The 16918-nt window shown below is 38.6% G+C and overlaps 1 protein-coding gene across 6 annotated transcripts in view; it reads left to right on the forward strand.

The window, feature by feature from the left end:
* Positions 1–16918, forward strand: part of LOC139137148 (segment polarity protein dishevelled homolog DVL-3-like) — a 103377-nt gene that overhangs the window by 49357 nt on the left and 37102 nt on the right. For 2 of the 6 annotated variants that reach the window (XM_070705115.1, XM_070705116.1), the window contains exons 4-5: positions 4687–4760; positions 13503–13538. In XM_070705115.1, the coding sequence (XP_070561216.1) occupies positions 4687–4760; positions 13503–13538 (110 nt within the window). Of the gene's footprint in view, positions 1–4686; positions 4761–13502; positions 13539–15228; positions 16285–16918 lie in introns of those variants that run through there. The other 4 variants (XM_070705117.1, XM_070705118.1, XM_070705120.1 and 1 more) reach the window with 3 other exon arrangements.

Raw genomic sequence — 16918 nt, forward strand, 5'->3', positions numbered from 1 at the left:
CAGTGATGCTAATTTCACTGGCTGTCTCTCGTCTCCGTGTAATACTATGACCTTTTGTGTGAATTCAAGTTAGTTGCGACGGAGAAGGGATATGCGTATTTCTGTGTATAAATTCATATGTGTGTGGCTTTCACTTTCTGCCATAGGAAGGCTCTGTGCTCTGTGTATCTCGGTAGTGCAAATAGATTTTTCAACACATAAATCCAGAGAATTTTTTTTATGTCACCATATGTAATTGTGACTGTTTATCACCTGCAAAATATACCAAAGTGGATCAAAAGAAGAAACAGATTCAGGATTGTAACCTTCAGAACGTTTCACAATTTATAACACATTTCATCTTTCCAGCAATATACCGTATGTCAAAAAAGCTTATCAACTGATATTTTGTACAAGTATTTTGTTCTGTGTTGGAAAAAAGAAAGATTGCTTTACCATTTCATCATGAAATTGAGAACATTAAGGGAGAGAGTGCAAGGTTTTGAAAGGTGTGTTGATGTTCTAGGTGTACATGTAATTTACCCAAAATTATCATGGCAACATTTTTGATAGTATTTCCTCCTCCACTGAAATTTGATTGCCAAATTTTGATCTTGAAATGAGTCCATTGCAGAATATCAAGCAACGCATGAAATCTAACGGTTTTCACCACACAAGTGAATTTTTTGTCAGAGCAGAAAAATGCCCAGCAGTATGGGCTGCCGGCCCAATGAGCTTGTCACTCAAAGCCAGTCTTGCTAATGGTGAAATATTGAAACCGCAGCCGCTCATAAAAATGTAAGCCATTATGGTTTATTATCGACAAAATTGAGCTATTATGATGCACTTAATATCCCGTGTCAAGTTTATTACACAGTAAAAAGAGAAAGTCTGTGAATTTACCCAGCCTTCTGAAATTGAAAATCTACACCTCGGTATAACAAATTCATTGACATTACAATGTTTTATTACTTCATAAAGCCATTAGGAGGGCATGCGTCTCTGACCTGTTCACCCCCGTTTCCCAGTGGGTATTGCCTCACTGACTGTAGGAGACACAGAGAGAATTGTATTTTGCCAGGATTCTTGGGGGTTGTGGCGTCAAGTTTCACTTCGAATTTATTTTTTCAGTTGTCACTGGGGCTTCTCTTCCAGAGAAAAAGCCGCTCAACGGTAGGCTAGAAAAGCGAACATTTTCGGAATAAATTTGCTGGATTCCATCGCCTGGCTTGTGGTCATGTTTTACAAAATCTGCTTTTTTCTGTGTACGACCTATTTTCCTTCACAAAAATCTTTCGGATCAGCATTAGACACATGACGATTCAGTGATCTAATTTCAGTAACACTTCTATTGAATTCAAAATCTCAACCTATGGTACAGCCTTACCTCAAGGATAAGTATTTTTCCAATACATTATGGTAATATCCATACCTCAGACTAAGTGGTTCAATAACCCAGAAAGTTAATTTTGTATGTTGTCCTGCACACGGCACAAGTTAGAGATCAAATTAAAATCCATTCCCATGTTGAGCAAAAGACACGACACACACACGCTGCAAAATTTCCCTGTTAAACCCAAATTTCCTGACGGCAGCGTTACCAGTCATAGGTTGGGTATTTTATTTTCCATTTATTAAATGCCGGGTCCGTAAATGTATTTGTTGTTGCCGTTGGCCGTCACCACCTTGGAAACCAACTTCAGATTGATTTTTCCAGGCTCAGCCAGGTTATGAAAATTTATTCCCTAAATTGACTGAAATTCATCGCCGACATAGTCGCCCTCCGGTGACAGGGATGCGGAAGCCTGAAATGTGTCGTGCGCTTTTACCGTACGTCGCAATTTGATGTTTCTGCGTTTTTCAAGTTTCGTGATACCCAAAGTAATAATTTTGGGATCTAACATCAGATTTTCGAGTGGGATTTGTCGGGTGATTTGGCCCGGAGTGAAAATCTGAATAACTTAACCAAGGCAACGTGAAGACAACATTTTGTTTGAGAAATTACTAAGTACAGTGCTCAAGTGATGTGACTCATACATTTGTGGTTTGCACAGATTTTTATTGTCAAGATATCAGGGAATCTCTGTACAGCCATGGAATACAAAACTGTATTTGCTTAAGTTTATAAAATTGAGAAAATTAGAAATGTGTAGGGCATGATATAAGATGAATCTTTGAAGCTTCAACTTGCCTTTTAGAAAGTCGTAGTTCTATTTAATCTCTTAATTTTGTCAGCTTTTAATTTAAAATAATGCAGGTGTAATATTTGGACAGCTTCAAAGTCAGTTGGGATCAAGTTCATATGCCTGCAGCGATAATTTCAACCCAATTCATATTCATGACAGTCAGTCTTAGTCAACCGTGATCAAGAATGGGAAAATCGAGCTTGTACATGTACATGGCTATATTCTCCTTCAACCAAGTCTTATGCAGAGGTCTCGCCTTCGTCCATGAAAAGAATTTGGTTGTGTCAAAATTTAGCAGTGAAAAGGTAACATCTGTGCAAAGAAATGCTAAAGAAAAATTTGTGTGAAAAAAAATTTCAGGACCTGGTGAGTTGCCTGAGCCAAGAAAGCTGTTTCTTCTTGCAAATCAATTTTTGTAATCATTTGAAGAATGTTCATGTGAATTTCTTGAAGAAATATGAAAAGGGACAATCTGACACTAAAATCAATTTAAATGTGAAGCAAAATTATTGATAGAATATTAGAATTTTTTTCCTTTGAAACTGAGAAAAAAAAATCAGTGAAATTTTCAGGAGTGGAAAAAAAAGGAGTGAAGCAAGTAGAGCATATATACCGGTATGTAGTGAAGGTATTCCTGGGATGTCTCTGTATAAACAGATCACGGGAGGTCAGTCAATCTGCCGGAATTTCAGAGACGAAGAGATGCACAGGAAATTGAATTTCTGACACCAAGATGACACGCGATACGATTTGACAGATTTACCGCGTATCTACCTTTTGTGGTGAGTCAGTTGAAAGGCACACGGGTTTCTGCTATCAACACATCTCCTGTCTGGTCGTCCACTAATTTCTCTCTTTTGGCAGTCTCAGGCTGTATTATATCGATATTTTATGGGTCTGAAAGGCTCAGATAAATGGCTCTTGCAATTTACTTGTCAGGTCTCGCATGTAACATTTCATATTAAATGATTTCCTTGGCAATTTTCACTCACTGACTGATGTAAAAAAAAAAACTGGCTGATATTTTCCATGATTGGGCAATTATTTTGATCACAATTTATGAAATATTATGCCAATATGAGATTCGTTTTCTGTTAACAAGTGACAGCATTTTGGTAATTGACGCAGCACAATTCTTAATTGGTACAAGCGTTCACAATCACATTGAATCATCAAACTTCTTCTCTTTTTTCCACATCTGAATATTCACGTCAATTTAGGAAGGTCCGTACCGGGGAGTCTGTAATAGAATTTAAAATTTCCTGTTCAGCTGATCACCACATGTGACCTTTTGATGAGTAGATTGTTAGAGGCAATTTAGTAATCCGATGCACAAACCCAGGGAAAGTAGGTAGCAGCAGTCTGCTGCCCTCTGTAGTCGGAAAGTGGAGAATGCTCTTTGGCAGGTCCTGGCTGCTCATTCATATTTTTTCCAACATCCAGTTCACATCAGCTTACGTTTTCCAGCATTTAAAGACATATTCATGCTTCTATTATTTATCTTCTGACTTGTGGCTTGAAAGTTGATGCCTGTGTGGACCAAGTTAGGTTGAAGTGCTGTTATTAACTTGCAGAAAAGATAACATATAACATTTATTATAAAATGTATACATTTCTTTATTTTGCCGGACTGTATAAATCCTTAGTTAACTAAACTGCTATGATCTGTCTGTCGTTGTTGACAATAGGTCTAATTTTTAACAAAACATAAACTAAAGACCCCTAGATATAAGAGGTAACACCCCCTCCTCCCAATAAAAAATATCCCAATAATCAGTGCCAGCAGTTGGCAAAGATACAGAGTCTGTAAGACTCAGCAACATAGGGGCAAAGTCTTGCTTTTAGTGTGATCCATAATAGGACATGCTGTTGCATGTCTTATGTATTGCAATATACATGTATTGCCTGCTTAATATAAGTTACTTACTTCTTCCATCATCATTTCATTTTCCTTCCCAACCCATCGTCATTTCATTTTCCTTCCCAACTTTCCTATGTAATATGAATTACGATGAGTATTGTTCCTCCAGAGAGTCGGAAAACATCAGATTTTGAATTGAGACAAATGCCAAAAATGACAAAGATTACATTTCTTGTTCAAATTTTACAGATCTGTCTGATCAATTTCACAATGCTGATATCCCTCATCCTGTCAGGCTTATCACTTCCCCATCTACTGAGTCAGCAAAAAGCTGCGTTGAACCAAATAAGTACATATTTACACCTGCTAATTGGCATGGTGTGTTACATCAAGTTTTAGTCAGTAAAAAAGTCATGTTTACAGTATCTAGGTTTTCAGGGGTCTGCAAAACATAGGGCATTGTTGTGCCTCAGTGGTTTTAACAAGGGTCAAGTTCAAAAGAGCAGGAAATATAGACTGCGAACAATGTTTTAGTCTCCAGATATTGTTGTGTTTCCTGCAAATTGCTAATCATGATGTCACATCGTTTATCATACAAAGCTATCGCTTACCAGCTGACGCAGACTCTGATTTTCTCCTGTGATTATTTTCTGCTTTCAGTGCAAACGCAGCGGGAAGTTCAGACAAACTCGACGATGGAACAGAAACAGAGTCAGTCATAAGCTCAAGGAGAGGTAAGATCACAAACAAACTAACTGACAGCTTGTTCTACCTCCTATTGGCTAATGCTATTGCTCCTAACAGGGTTGCAGTAAAAACACACTATGCTAATGCCTGGGCAGTTTTGTACCTTTGCTGTGGTGCAGGTAAGTTTGTCACGAACAGAAACCTGAAAACAGAATTCCTGCCTGGTGGAAGTGAACTTTGGCGTGGGAATTGCTCCACTGCTGGTCTGCAAATGATGTGTTACTTTCCTCTGCTTGGTGCTTAACCTGGTGAAAGAGGTATTTTGGTGTTTTCCCCTGTTCTGGTGGAAGTGATGTGAGAATTGTGTGTTTAAGGTGTGTGTGGGTTCATTATGACATCCAGGAATAAGACAAATTGAGTAACTGAATGTCTTGGTCATTTGAGTGTCCAGCAGTAAGATGTCAAGAATTACAAGACTATAGTCTCAGTGGTGCAAAACTTGCAGTTTCCAAAAATACCATAGAGGACTGGTTTCCAGTATAATGTACCTCTAGACTTACAAATGCTTTGATCACACTCCATTATTCTCAACATGATTGTTGGGTCGGTGTTTGTTTGGATTTAAAAAAATGAAAGTGTTTGGAAATGAATAGTCATATTCCTTCATCTGTTGAGGAATTTTTTGTACAAAAGTAGGGACCAATTCTGAGAACATAACTTAAGATTTTACTCACAGGTGAACTGTAACTTCCAGGGTCTGTCGATGCAAAAATCCTAAAAAACAACAATCCAGCATTAGCAATAATTATAGAGATGTGCTGACTGCAGGCATGGGAGTGTTTAGCATGCCAAGCTACCATGCTAGTCTCAGTATCAGGTGATTTGATGTGGGCGTGTGCAAGCACGCACGCACACACAGTGACACACACACATACACACAGAATCAGCCATTTAGAAGAAGGGTTCATTGTTTTCACAGAGAGGGCAGCCTTTTCTGCAACTAGCCAGTCGTATTTACAAACAACACCTTTCTATTGCGGGGGCGATCTCTCTCCACCGCCATTAACAAAATTGAGGGCAGCCATTAGGTGATTGGAAGGTAACGACAATGCCAACACAACATTCCTAATGAGACTGTCAACATGCATTAGAGGAAATCGCTGCCGATGAGAAGTTCTTGAAATAGCATGGAGTGTGTGTTACCGCGTACGCATGTAACACAATCCAGTGATGCAGGCCGTGGTTCACTCCGATCCTGAATGAAAGGGTGGTGAGAGAGATGCTGTGTAATGGGCCTGTCCCAGGGAAACGAGTCTTAAATGGTGCGTGGTAGAGACAGCTATGTCGTAGGGCATTTACGGGAACACAAACTGCTCACCCTTCCCAGATAGTGTAGCAAACAGTGAAACTATAGCCCTCTCAAATGATACAATGAAATGCCCCGAGCCGTCGCTTTGCAAAGAATTCAGGTATGTGACACTGTTGAAACGCACATTGCTATATACTGTGTGCATGACCAATGCAAATTTGAATACCGGCAAAAACAACTAACAGACATCAATCAATCTTTTACTCAGGTTGTTTTCTGTGTATATTATTCCATTGCTGTTAAAAAAACGATAGTGCAAATTTTATCAATGTTGTGTGTTGGATGGCATATCAATGAGGGCATTCACAAACATGGACAGCGCCCTCTTTGTTCTGAAATGGGCAACTTTTCAAGAGAGTGTTAACCCATTCCAATTGACCCATGCATCCCTAAAATATCAAGTCAGCCCTGTTGTTTGGTAGGCAGTTGGATCATTATTGATAATAGCGTTAGTAAAAGTGTTAAACCTGGCCCTATTAACTGTTTGCCATTGATGCTTCAGCTTGAACAATGTACTTAAAATTTTGAAATCTATAATTATTAGCATTCTAATGCAAACACCAATATCCGTTTCTTGATGTGATACCTATGAAGAATAAAAATATCTCTTTGGCCTGCTCACTCTTGTACCCTGTTATCCCCTATTTCCCTGTACATAGGTTAGTCCACCCTATGAAAAACAACAGGGATATTCTCAAGTCTGGTGGTGGAATTAGGGGTACATTTATGTATACCATTGTAGCGTACTCTTTTAGTCATAACTCGGAAAACATCAGGGTAATTAGGTTGTGGGTGTTCCCTATAGCCTTGCCATTTAATTTTTTTGTTTCACTTGAAAAAGAATAGATTACATTTGTATGGATTAATGGGGTGGAGCATATTGGTTCTTAAATACAGTAAAAGCAAACGTTAAGTTCAGAGACTTATTTCCTTTCAACTTGCTTTTAATTTAATAAACTTTAAAAGCTGTCAGGATTGAGTCAATAGTAACCATTGTTGGTCATTTTTGGCATGGACAATGCGCCGGTAGCGATGAAAGTTCAATATTTAGAGTGCTGAACAATGGCAGACTATCCATAATTTCAACACAACCGGGGACCTGTGCCCTGTGTGCTGTGTGGAAACGATAGTGTATTGAAGCCAGAGTCAATATTTGAGGTCTTGGCGTTGTGATTGAAATAAGAGTGAGGGAAAGAAAGGTGCTAAATTTCTGAGTTGGCATTTGTTGTCTGCACGTAGCAGTTTCAAAGAAATTTATTGTGTCTTTGTAATTCTGGTCTGGGTTCTCAAGATAGTGCCGAGGAGTAGAATGAAAAGAAATAATTGCAGGTTTTTAGCAAACTATGTGACTTGAAGGAGGCCTGGCCATTATAACATTGTAGTGGTTTACACCAGTAATGGGCACACGACTGAATGAGACTGGGTATATTTGTTTGTTTGAGTGTATCTCCTCCACTGTATTTGTTTGTTTGTATTTGTTTTCTTGACTCACTGTTGCCACTCCCATTGCTATCATTTCGACCAACTTCGTAGCTGATTTTATCAATCATGGAAATTGTTTGTTTTTTCTGCTTGAATGATGTCGTAAATTATTGTGAAATGTTTCAAATATACTGTGAACACTTTGAAAGTTTGTAAAGGTTTCAGGGACAGGGACAATGTATTCTGGGTTGTAATGGAAATCATCAAAGTCCATGAACTTTGAGCATCCATTCCTGGTATACTTCGATAATACCGTGCCGTTTCAGTATTTTTCCTGGTGACCTTGTGTTAAGGAAAAGACAGAGGGCAAGGAATTTAAAATTGTGATCCTAAATTGATGGTTTGTATGTTCCTATGTAATGTCACATGCATAAATCAGAGCTTGGAAGTAGACATTATTTTCTAATCGCCAAAGAGCATGCCCCACAGTATGCTACATACAACCCATCGTTTGACAGTAAATATAACTTTGGCCGATGAGAAGGGGAAAAACATTGGTTTGATTATTCTCTTAATGAGACAGCAGCTCTAGAAAGCAAGACATGTAATATTTTGAAAAAAAAAAAGTGAATTTCTCCTAATATTTTCTATACATTGAATGTCCAGTCGCTAGAAATATGAGATAGAGACAGACACTTAACCTGCCCACCCCCTAATAACCAGTAAACAGGTCCACACTTGCCATTGATAAGAATGGGTTTGGGCCAAACTAATTTGATGAAAGGGTAAAAATAAAATAATTTATGTTGTTGCCAACGAATGTGTTCACAGTGCTCTGCAACATCAAGGAATACTGTCTTTAATGAAGTGCATAGAAAAATTGCAGTGGGAATATATTTTTCCGTGAGTGCTCCGTTTTTTCTGCAGAATTAAACTCAAATTCAGCAAAAGTAGAAGCAGTTATTCCAAGAAATTCCATTTCTTCTTGACTCCCTATGCATACACATAGGCATGGAAAATAGTCAATTTGCGATATTTTGATCATTGAAAGCTCTGAGTTTCAAGAGAAAATGAACTTCCTGTGAGGAGAATACCTACCATAAATTTCACAGCTAAAGCCAGTAGTCAGTAGGTTTTATGTTTTCTGTGTCAAAGGGGTGTTTACAGAAAGCCAGAGTAACCATTTAAAAGTATAAACATTTGGGATTAGCCGGCCTAGCTCCTGTAAACAGTCCATGTGTGGACGGAAGATTACCCCTGCAAGGGAGTGTTAGTTTTTCCATCTTCCAAATTTGCGGAAAATAGTGACAAGTGGATTTGGTCTTTGGAATCTTTTCAGTGATTAAATATTTGGTTGAGGTTTGTAAAAAAGATTGACAGGAAAGCTGCTGTATGTAAACATGTGAAAAAGACTGAAAGTTTTTTAGAGAGAGTGACGCTCCGTCGTCAAATTTTGTTTGTGATTTGTATGTTCTCGAGAATTCTGTCCACTATAACACAGCAAAGATTAGAAAGAAATGTTTTGAAAAGCATTACAATCATATGAACAGAATGACAATTATTTTAGAAAATGTAGACTCTACTCAACCGTTTTTTATAACACAAGAGTCCGATAATTTACAACTGTTTCTGCAAAAGTTACCAATTTTATAGAAATTTTGTAACAGTTTGGAAGTCAGAGTGCGACCTTTGAACTTTTGTTTGCCCCGTTGCATCAGTGACAGAGACAAGCCATTTGTCAACTCCTGAATTTAAAAACTACAGGGACTAAATAGAAGACTTGTATTTCTAGTTCGACAGGCTATCATCAATCAGTCAGGGTGTCTTCTTTAGACAAATTATTCCATGTAGAATACAGGGAAGCTGTGCCTGTACCACTTGTATCATCCATTGATACCATATGGGATATGATAAAACCTGGAATGAAATACTGGAAAGGAATTGCCTCAAATTGAAAATTTGTAATCACTCCAAAATGGTATTTCCTACGTGGAATCATTGTATTCCAATATTTTATACCTGATTTTATCAGGTGCCCTATAGTATTTCTGTATTTAAAACTGCACAGACAATACAAAATCATTTTACTTAACTGCACAGACATTACATTTGTAATTCTGGCAGTCTGTCAATCATGTTCCTCAAAATACATTTGTGTAAGACATATCCTGAGTTTACACTAGGCTGTATGTCATTCTTGATACAAAACCTAATTTACCCACTTGCCATGGTCAAACACAAATGTTACCGTCTACTGGTACTCCCTTAACCCTTTCACCCCCAGTTTCCTGTATACAGGTCCAACTTTACCATAGAAAACAATGGATTTGGGACAAACCATGGTGGCGAAAGGGTTAAACTTCCTAGAGGTTTACCTTCACATCTTAGGTTTGTCATGATGCAATCTCAATGACTTGATAAAGCGTAGAACTCAGTGCCCAGAATGGAAGCCATGCTTTATCAAATTTGAAAGAAAACTTGTTTGTGAAAACATTAAAGATTGTAGAGTCCACATTTCTGTAGTTGATTCGCTCCGTCAAACGGAAGCCAGTTTGCAAGTTCATGTTCATAGCAATGTCAAATGAGTATCAGTTACTAGGTTTATGCCAGTATGGTTGCTTACATATCCATTCTCTGACTGGAGAAAGGAAGTGTAATATAGTTCAGTGATAGTCTCATTTGTGTTTCCACAACTGAGATGTGGTCCTGACATTTCCCAGTAGTGCACTCGTGAATCATGGTATGATCGGAATGAACAATGGCAATGAACTATAACAAGAGACAAATCTTAATATAAGGCAACAAGTTTGGAACAGTGAAACGCTCATTTATTGCCATCAACTATGATTCACAAGATATTTCCATAATGTTTCGCGACCAAATTAGCCAAAAATGGCCAAAATCATAAATCACCGTCAGCTTTCTCCTTTGGGCAAGTGATGTTTGTTTGTTTGTTTATTTATTTACCAAGAAGAACACATTGAACCAAAATAAATGAAAAATATGTAAATCAAGCAGTGCCCTTGTTATATACCCATATGAAAGTGAGGTGCTAACAATCGCATTGCTGTATTTAAACTTATGGTTCAGTTGTTATGATTGGCCACATTCAACATACAGAAGTTCTGTGCACTGTTGTAGGCCAATGCTAGCTGGTCTTACTGTGTGCCCGAATCAGAGCAAGTGTCACTGGACAAGGCCAACTGTAACTGTGGCAGTGTGTGTGCAGGTCACATTTTTGGAATGGTCATCTGCGTAGGGTATTACGTGTAATTGATGTTGTGTTTGTTGATTGGTTAAACACCGTGAAAGTCTTGGTCTCGTCCTGTGTGGCACACGTCACACACAGCGGTAGATACATCCAGATAATCTTAATCATTGGATTTGAGGAATCTTCCCTTCAGCTGTCAATTCTGTCGTTGTTGTGTTTCCCTCAAGACATGTTTGGATTAAGAACAAGAAGAATGCCTGATAAATTTCTTCATTTAATCTTATAGAAGATTCCCTTTGGTTACAGTTTCACGAGTATTATTCCTGTAGGGTCGGGTGCATGAGGGCATGAGTTTGTATCAGCCCTTTGGTTTAATAGGGTTTGCTTCCTGTCACTGGCATTGACCCCAGGGCAGGGATTTTATGCAATGGGACACTGACTTTTCACTTCAGTAAAGTCTTGCTTGTCATAGTATAGGCAAGTCTGGAACCTACAGATGCGATCAAGTTCTGCGAACTGGGGTAGATTTTAGTTTGCAGAACTTGAGCAAACAGGTTAAAGTTGTAGATACGTCTACTGGCATCATTGTCTACCTGATCCACCTGTTTTGTGAGTTTGTTGCCATTCCAAGTTTTGCCCTGGTTCATTTTCCACAGCATGGTATGGCTGGATTAATGGCAACTTGAAATGAGTCTAACTTTCCCACTTGAACAAAGTGCTGCCGAATAAAATGTCTTGAAATGAAGATTGTGGAATTCTAGTTATCATGTTTTTATCTACAGTCCCAGTCATAGTCATTTTAACCAAGTTTTCATTGTCCCTGTAAAAATAAATAAAATCACAATTTTACCAGCTGGTCTTGTCTGAGAATTCTGTGATGCACAGTGTCGAACCACTCATTTTCTCAAGCTGAATGAAAAAGAAATGTGTGAAGGCTTTTGACCTGTGTCCTGACAAAATTGACAGGCATTGACAGTGTAGTCAGTTTTTCAAGTAGGCAAATTTTGCTTCTATCATGCTGTTAGAAACATTTGGAAAGAGAATTGTGCAAAACAGATAATTGTTAGCAGACAAAACATCCTTGTTTCTGAACAATAGCACGTATTTAGAACCTACAGTAATAATTGTTTTGCAAACATGGGGAAACATTTCTGACCAAAAGAGTCAGTGTGTACAGTTATTTCACACCTCTTGACTGCTGCTGAGTGTAAACAGGAAACGTTTACTTTTTACTGGCTCTTCTAATTAATCAACAATTGGCCTGGCTAGTTGGTGTTTCCCCCTACAGAGGTGTGCTAATTACTGATTACATAGAGTATAATTTACATATTAGTTTGTGGTTAGCAGGATCTTGATGGAGGTTTGTTCAACACTTAGGTTGTTTTCAGGAGAGTTTGTTTTTGTTCTTCTCCTTGCACCATTTGTCTTCCAAGTTTGCCAGCCCATTTCCCGGAAATCTCAACTCTAGGTTAAAAAAAAGTAAAATTAGATTGAGGGTACTTTGAATGTGTCCATGACACAATGAAGAAATCCTTGCACACTTACCATCACAGTTTAAAGTAAAGTAATGTTTATAGAATACTGAACAATTTCAAGAATTCTAGAACTTGTTTTTATCTATTCTCTCTTACTGGAAAGTCAAACAGGCAGAAATGCAAGCGATCAATAGTTACGATGTGAACAAATGGAAAATCAATTAGTTCGGAGAATATCTTTCTGACAGCAATGTGCGGTATTTCTCAAATGGGTTCCAAGGACGTTGGTTGGAATTGTAAATGTCACAATGTTGGAGTTCAGTGACGTGGCAAACTTGCCGCATGAGACATATAAGTGAAGTTTGGGTATTGCTCAGTTGGTCTCCATGATCATCATATGTTGATGTACCCTTTTCAATAAGCATAACCATTATCCTAACACAGTGATGTCCCACTTTGTTTCTAGGTGCACTTTAGCTGAATTTCTTCTGATTTGCAAAAGTAAATGACCCTTAAAAAAGCACTATTTTAAAAGCATACAATTATGAATGTTTACCTTAAAATGAATACAAACTGTGATTTATGAATTTTAGAAGTTGATGTCAGCATATCTATGTAAATGGCATGTAAATCAGTATTTATATTTAAATTATATGCAAATAGCCATTATTGTGATTGGTCAAAATGATTTTATCCGAAAGGATAGATGAAAATACTAATTTTTGACTCTGAAGTTTCTGAAGTTTGCGTTTTTTTGATGGATACCAGTGTATCAACAGTGTGTAATTGAAATATCTGGTAGTTTCCGCAGACACAGACTAGCCACAGGTCAGGAAAAATCAATTGACATCAGGAACTATACTGAATTGCCTTCATTGGATCAGGGTTAATTTGATGACCCTCAGGCGTCATGTTCTTGATGAACAGGGTCCATTGTGTGTCGGAGAGTTTGGTTTCCAGTTCTCTCAGTGTTGCAGTAGAGTGGAACTGAATGAGTGAAAACACACAAACATACACAGGAGAGTAGATAATAGCGTAGACAGTGGTAGGGTCTAGCTTGTACTGCCCAATGATAGGAGAAATTGAATTTTGTGAGATGCCGGATGTACATGACTGCATAAGTATGTGTTATGTGTGAATGGAGTGTGCCTGTGTATTACCCTTACTAACCAATGGATGTCTTCCTACCCTATCTTATACACCAACCTTAGCCATTTTAGTTTCATAGTGTTTTCATTCCCCCAACCCCCCACACCCTCTGTGCACCCTAACAGAAACCCCTAACCCTAAATATGCATGGTTATTTTTACAGATCGACATCGAAGAAAAGACAGACATCAAACTGATTGTAAGTTTTTTAGTTCACTTTTATTTTCATACTAAGTTAACCTTTATTATAATTTTTTTGTTTTGTTTGAAACTAATTTCACAGTTTTCAATATTTTCTTGTAATTTCCACCGTATAAGACATATTTCTGTGTGAACCCTTCTTTTCTGTTGTAGCATTTCACCTGACCTTACCTGACCTTTCCACTTTGACACGACTCAACTTTGACCCTGACAGTGACTTTCAACCCTGTGTCTGATGTGTGATATGTGTGTCAGGCAAGGTGTGCAGTATGCGAAAATTTTCTTTCAGACTGGATCATGGATGTCAAGTTGGTATCAATATTGGGTTTCTAAGTTCTTCCATAAGACTTATTGTATACATTGCTTACTCTGTTCCTTTTACTTTCAGTGGCCTGATGTGACCTCATTATCTGATATGGGGTGAAAGAGTTTTAAAATAACCTGACATGCCAGTCACTTGTCATCCTTAGCAAATTTCACAAACTACACATAATCTGGTTCCCACTGAAGTTTAAATTTTTTCAATAATATAGATTTTTCCATTAATAAAGTAAAACTTGGTATTTTGTTATTCAAGACTGATGATTTCTTTGGGGTAGTCTACTGATGGTAAGTTTTCACAAACACTGAGACGAAACCAAACTTTAGACTTCGGAATTTAGCAACAAAAGGGATAAAACATTTGCAGTTATCATGTTTGTTGCAATTTTACCACAGCAGATGTTCCAGATCAAGGTATCCGTATCTCACAGTCCACTTTTTTTTCTGCTCATGAATCAGGCCGAATTACTGGAGTTGATGTCACTGTTTTTGTGATAATCACGCACAGTTTAGGGAAGGATCATGTGTTTGCTGTCATCACTATACTTGTATTATCTTGACACGGGAGTGACCGCTATCAGTGCCCCATGCAATCACTTGTATCATGTGTGTCTGGCGATAAGCTGAACTATCCCGAAATCTGTTCTGTTTTTTCCTTCCAAGACGGAGATTGATGTCCTTAAATGTAGTTTTCAGCAAAGGAAAACAGCAAATGCAAGATTGCCATGACAAGAATGATCGGAGTCAAGAATTTTGTTGCCTTTCAGATTTGAGCAGTTTTTGATTCTGATTGTTGGCGGCGTCGAGTACTGATAAATTTTGATGGTGAAAAGATGTGTGATGTTTGGCATCGTTGTACGTGACATTTTTTTCAGGAGAGTCATCATACAGCCCCCAAGAATTGATATTTTATTGGCTTGTGTCAGTTGCAGATTTTGATATTCCTGGCAACTGTACAACTTTAACCTCCGAGATAGTTGCAGAAATGCCTAATTTATGATTTACGTCAGTGCCGTTGTGCAGACGTTTTATCTCTTTGTTGATACTCAACACTTTTGACTTCATTTGCATATTGCTACCCTTCAGGTCACAAGCAACTTTCACTGGAACATTCCAACTTTGCCCAGGATCGTACGAGTGGGTGTGGTGTTCTCTCACCCTCATTTGTCAAACCTTAACCAAATTTCCTCCAGTAAATCACAAAATCTGTCAAAATACGAACATGAAAGCATTCACTCTTGTTAAAAAACAAGTCTGCGGCTGACTGCAAAGTGACAGTTATTGCTGTCTTTTCACATGCTAACAACCCCTCCGGTAAAGTGGTACGGTCCAGGCTTTTCTGTAGCTGAAGTATCAGATTTTAAGAGCCTGCTTTTAGTGTAGGGTAAGCTAGTGTTTATATTATGTAGTTCCCTGGCTCTGATGTGGAGTTGATTTATAAGGCATGGATGACAGAGTGGGCGTATTTCTACCATTTTCCACCGTATCATGAGAAGTGTGTTTGACCGTAGCCGCGGAGTGTACACTGATACAGGATATCTGACAGTGCAGAACAAACGTCAGCACATCAAGCAAAGAGCCACTCCAGACACGGTTTACAAGGAAATGACCGGACCCCTCACTGCCGCTTTCCATCCATCCATCCATCCATGCCTGGACAGGTTCACACTTGGAGAGTTGCAAAACTGAGCTGGCGCTGTAATGACTGCAGTTAAAGACCCCCAGCAGAGGAACTGTGCTGATAAACCACTGCAAGAATCCTGAACTTGACTCAAACCGAACCTGAGACTTAGAAAAGTTCTCTGTTTCCTGAACTTAGAGACTACATGGTACTCTGTACAGTGGGATCTATGCACTCCCAGCGGAATTAAACCTCCCCAGAGTAATGTCTTGTAATTTGTTGTGTGGTTTTCAAGTCGGCCTGATCTGATATAAGGTTTCTCGGGGACAGTCGAAGGAAACTTGGCAAATTACAGTAGAGTATTGCTTAATGGAAACTTCTTTCAGAAGCTGAAGAACAGCATCAACACCTTGTCATAGCCAGGGATTGTCTACAGCAGTCGACAAAGTCAAAATAATCAGGGAGGATATAAAAATTTGCTGCGTTTTGGAATTTAAAGACTCGAAAGGATATGCTGGAGATATCCTTGTGACAGCATCACCGGTGGAGCTGTGTTTTGGAAACCTCAAAATGAAGCGTGAAACCTCGTAACAGGAAAACCTCGCGGTGCCGCTGATGTTAGAAACTAGGCCACGTATGTTCAGTTACCGCCAAAACACTGCCAAGATGGGAAACGCTCAAATTAAGACGCCGTCGTGTCTTTGCCTCCCTAGAATGCTATTTGTACGTTCAATCAAGTGTTACCCTCAGGGACCCAGCTCAAATGAAAGAGAGACTTCCTTGGACGTGTGGATTTATTCTCGTAGGTATCACAAGGCCAGTACGCCAAAGAGCTTGTGTTTTGATCTTTAAAAGAGTTGCTTTTATTCTTCATTTTGTGTTTGATTTGCGGATTGACAGCTGCAGTGGGGAGAGTATATTTGGACAAGGATTTTTTTCCTCTTTTTTTTCTGCTCCCTCCTTCTGTGTTTGCCTTGAGGAGGGTAGTTGCAGTAACATGTGGTCTGAGTAATAGGGCCGGCTGTGTGTGGTAAAATACATGATGGATTTTGAGTATGTTGAAAACAACACGGATTGAAATGGCAGCAAGATCTAGAGAAAGCCAATCCTGACAGCTGTAGCTCTCACATTGGCTCGGTTGTACTTGCCTGTTGATTTTGTTCTCTGTGATGTTAGTCTGACTGACAGGGGAAGGGACTTAGTCAGTCAGTGAATTAAGATCAAGAATATTGGAGGGAAACCTTAAAATTGTTTTTAAAAAGCCTTAGTCACACTCATGTAAGGTTTTGTTTACATCTGGGAGGAAATTCTGGGTTGGAAGCCAGTGGAGGAATTGTGTAAATGCTGATAACATTGCATATTGTTTTTTTCTGGTTTATTGTCTAAGCTGAATCAGGGTTAAAAAAGTGGTAAACAGTCGCTTGTTTTCCTATCTG

Source organism: Ptychodera flava, chromosome 7 (genome assembly GCF_041260155.1).
Source record: "Ptychodera flava strain L36383 chromosome 7, AS_Pfla_20210202, whole genome shotgun sequence".
NCBI classification, from domain to species: Eukaryota; Metazoa; Hemichordata; class Enteropneusta; family Ptychoderidae; genus Ptychodera; species Ptychodera flava.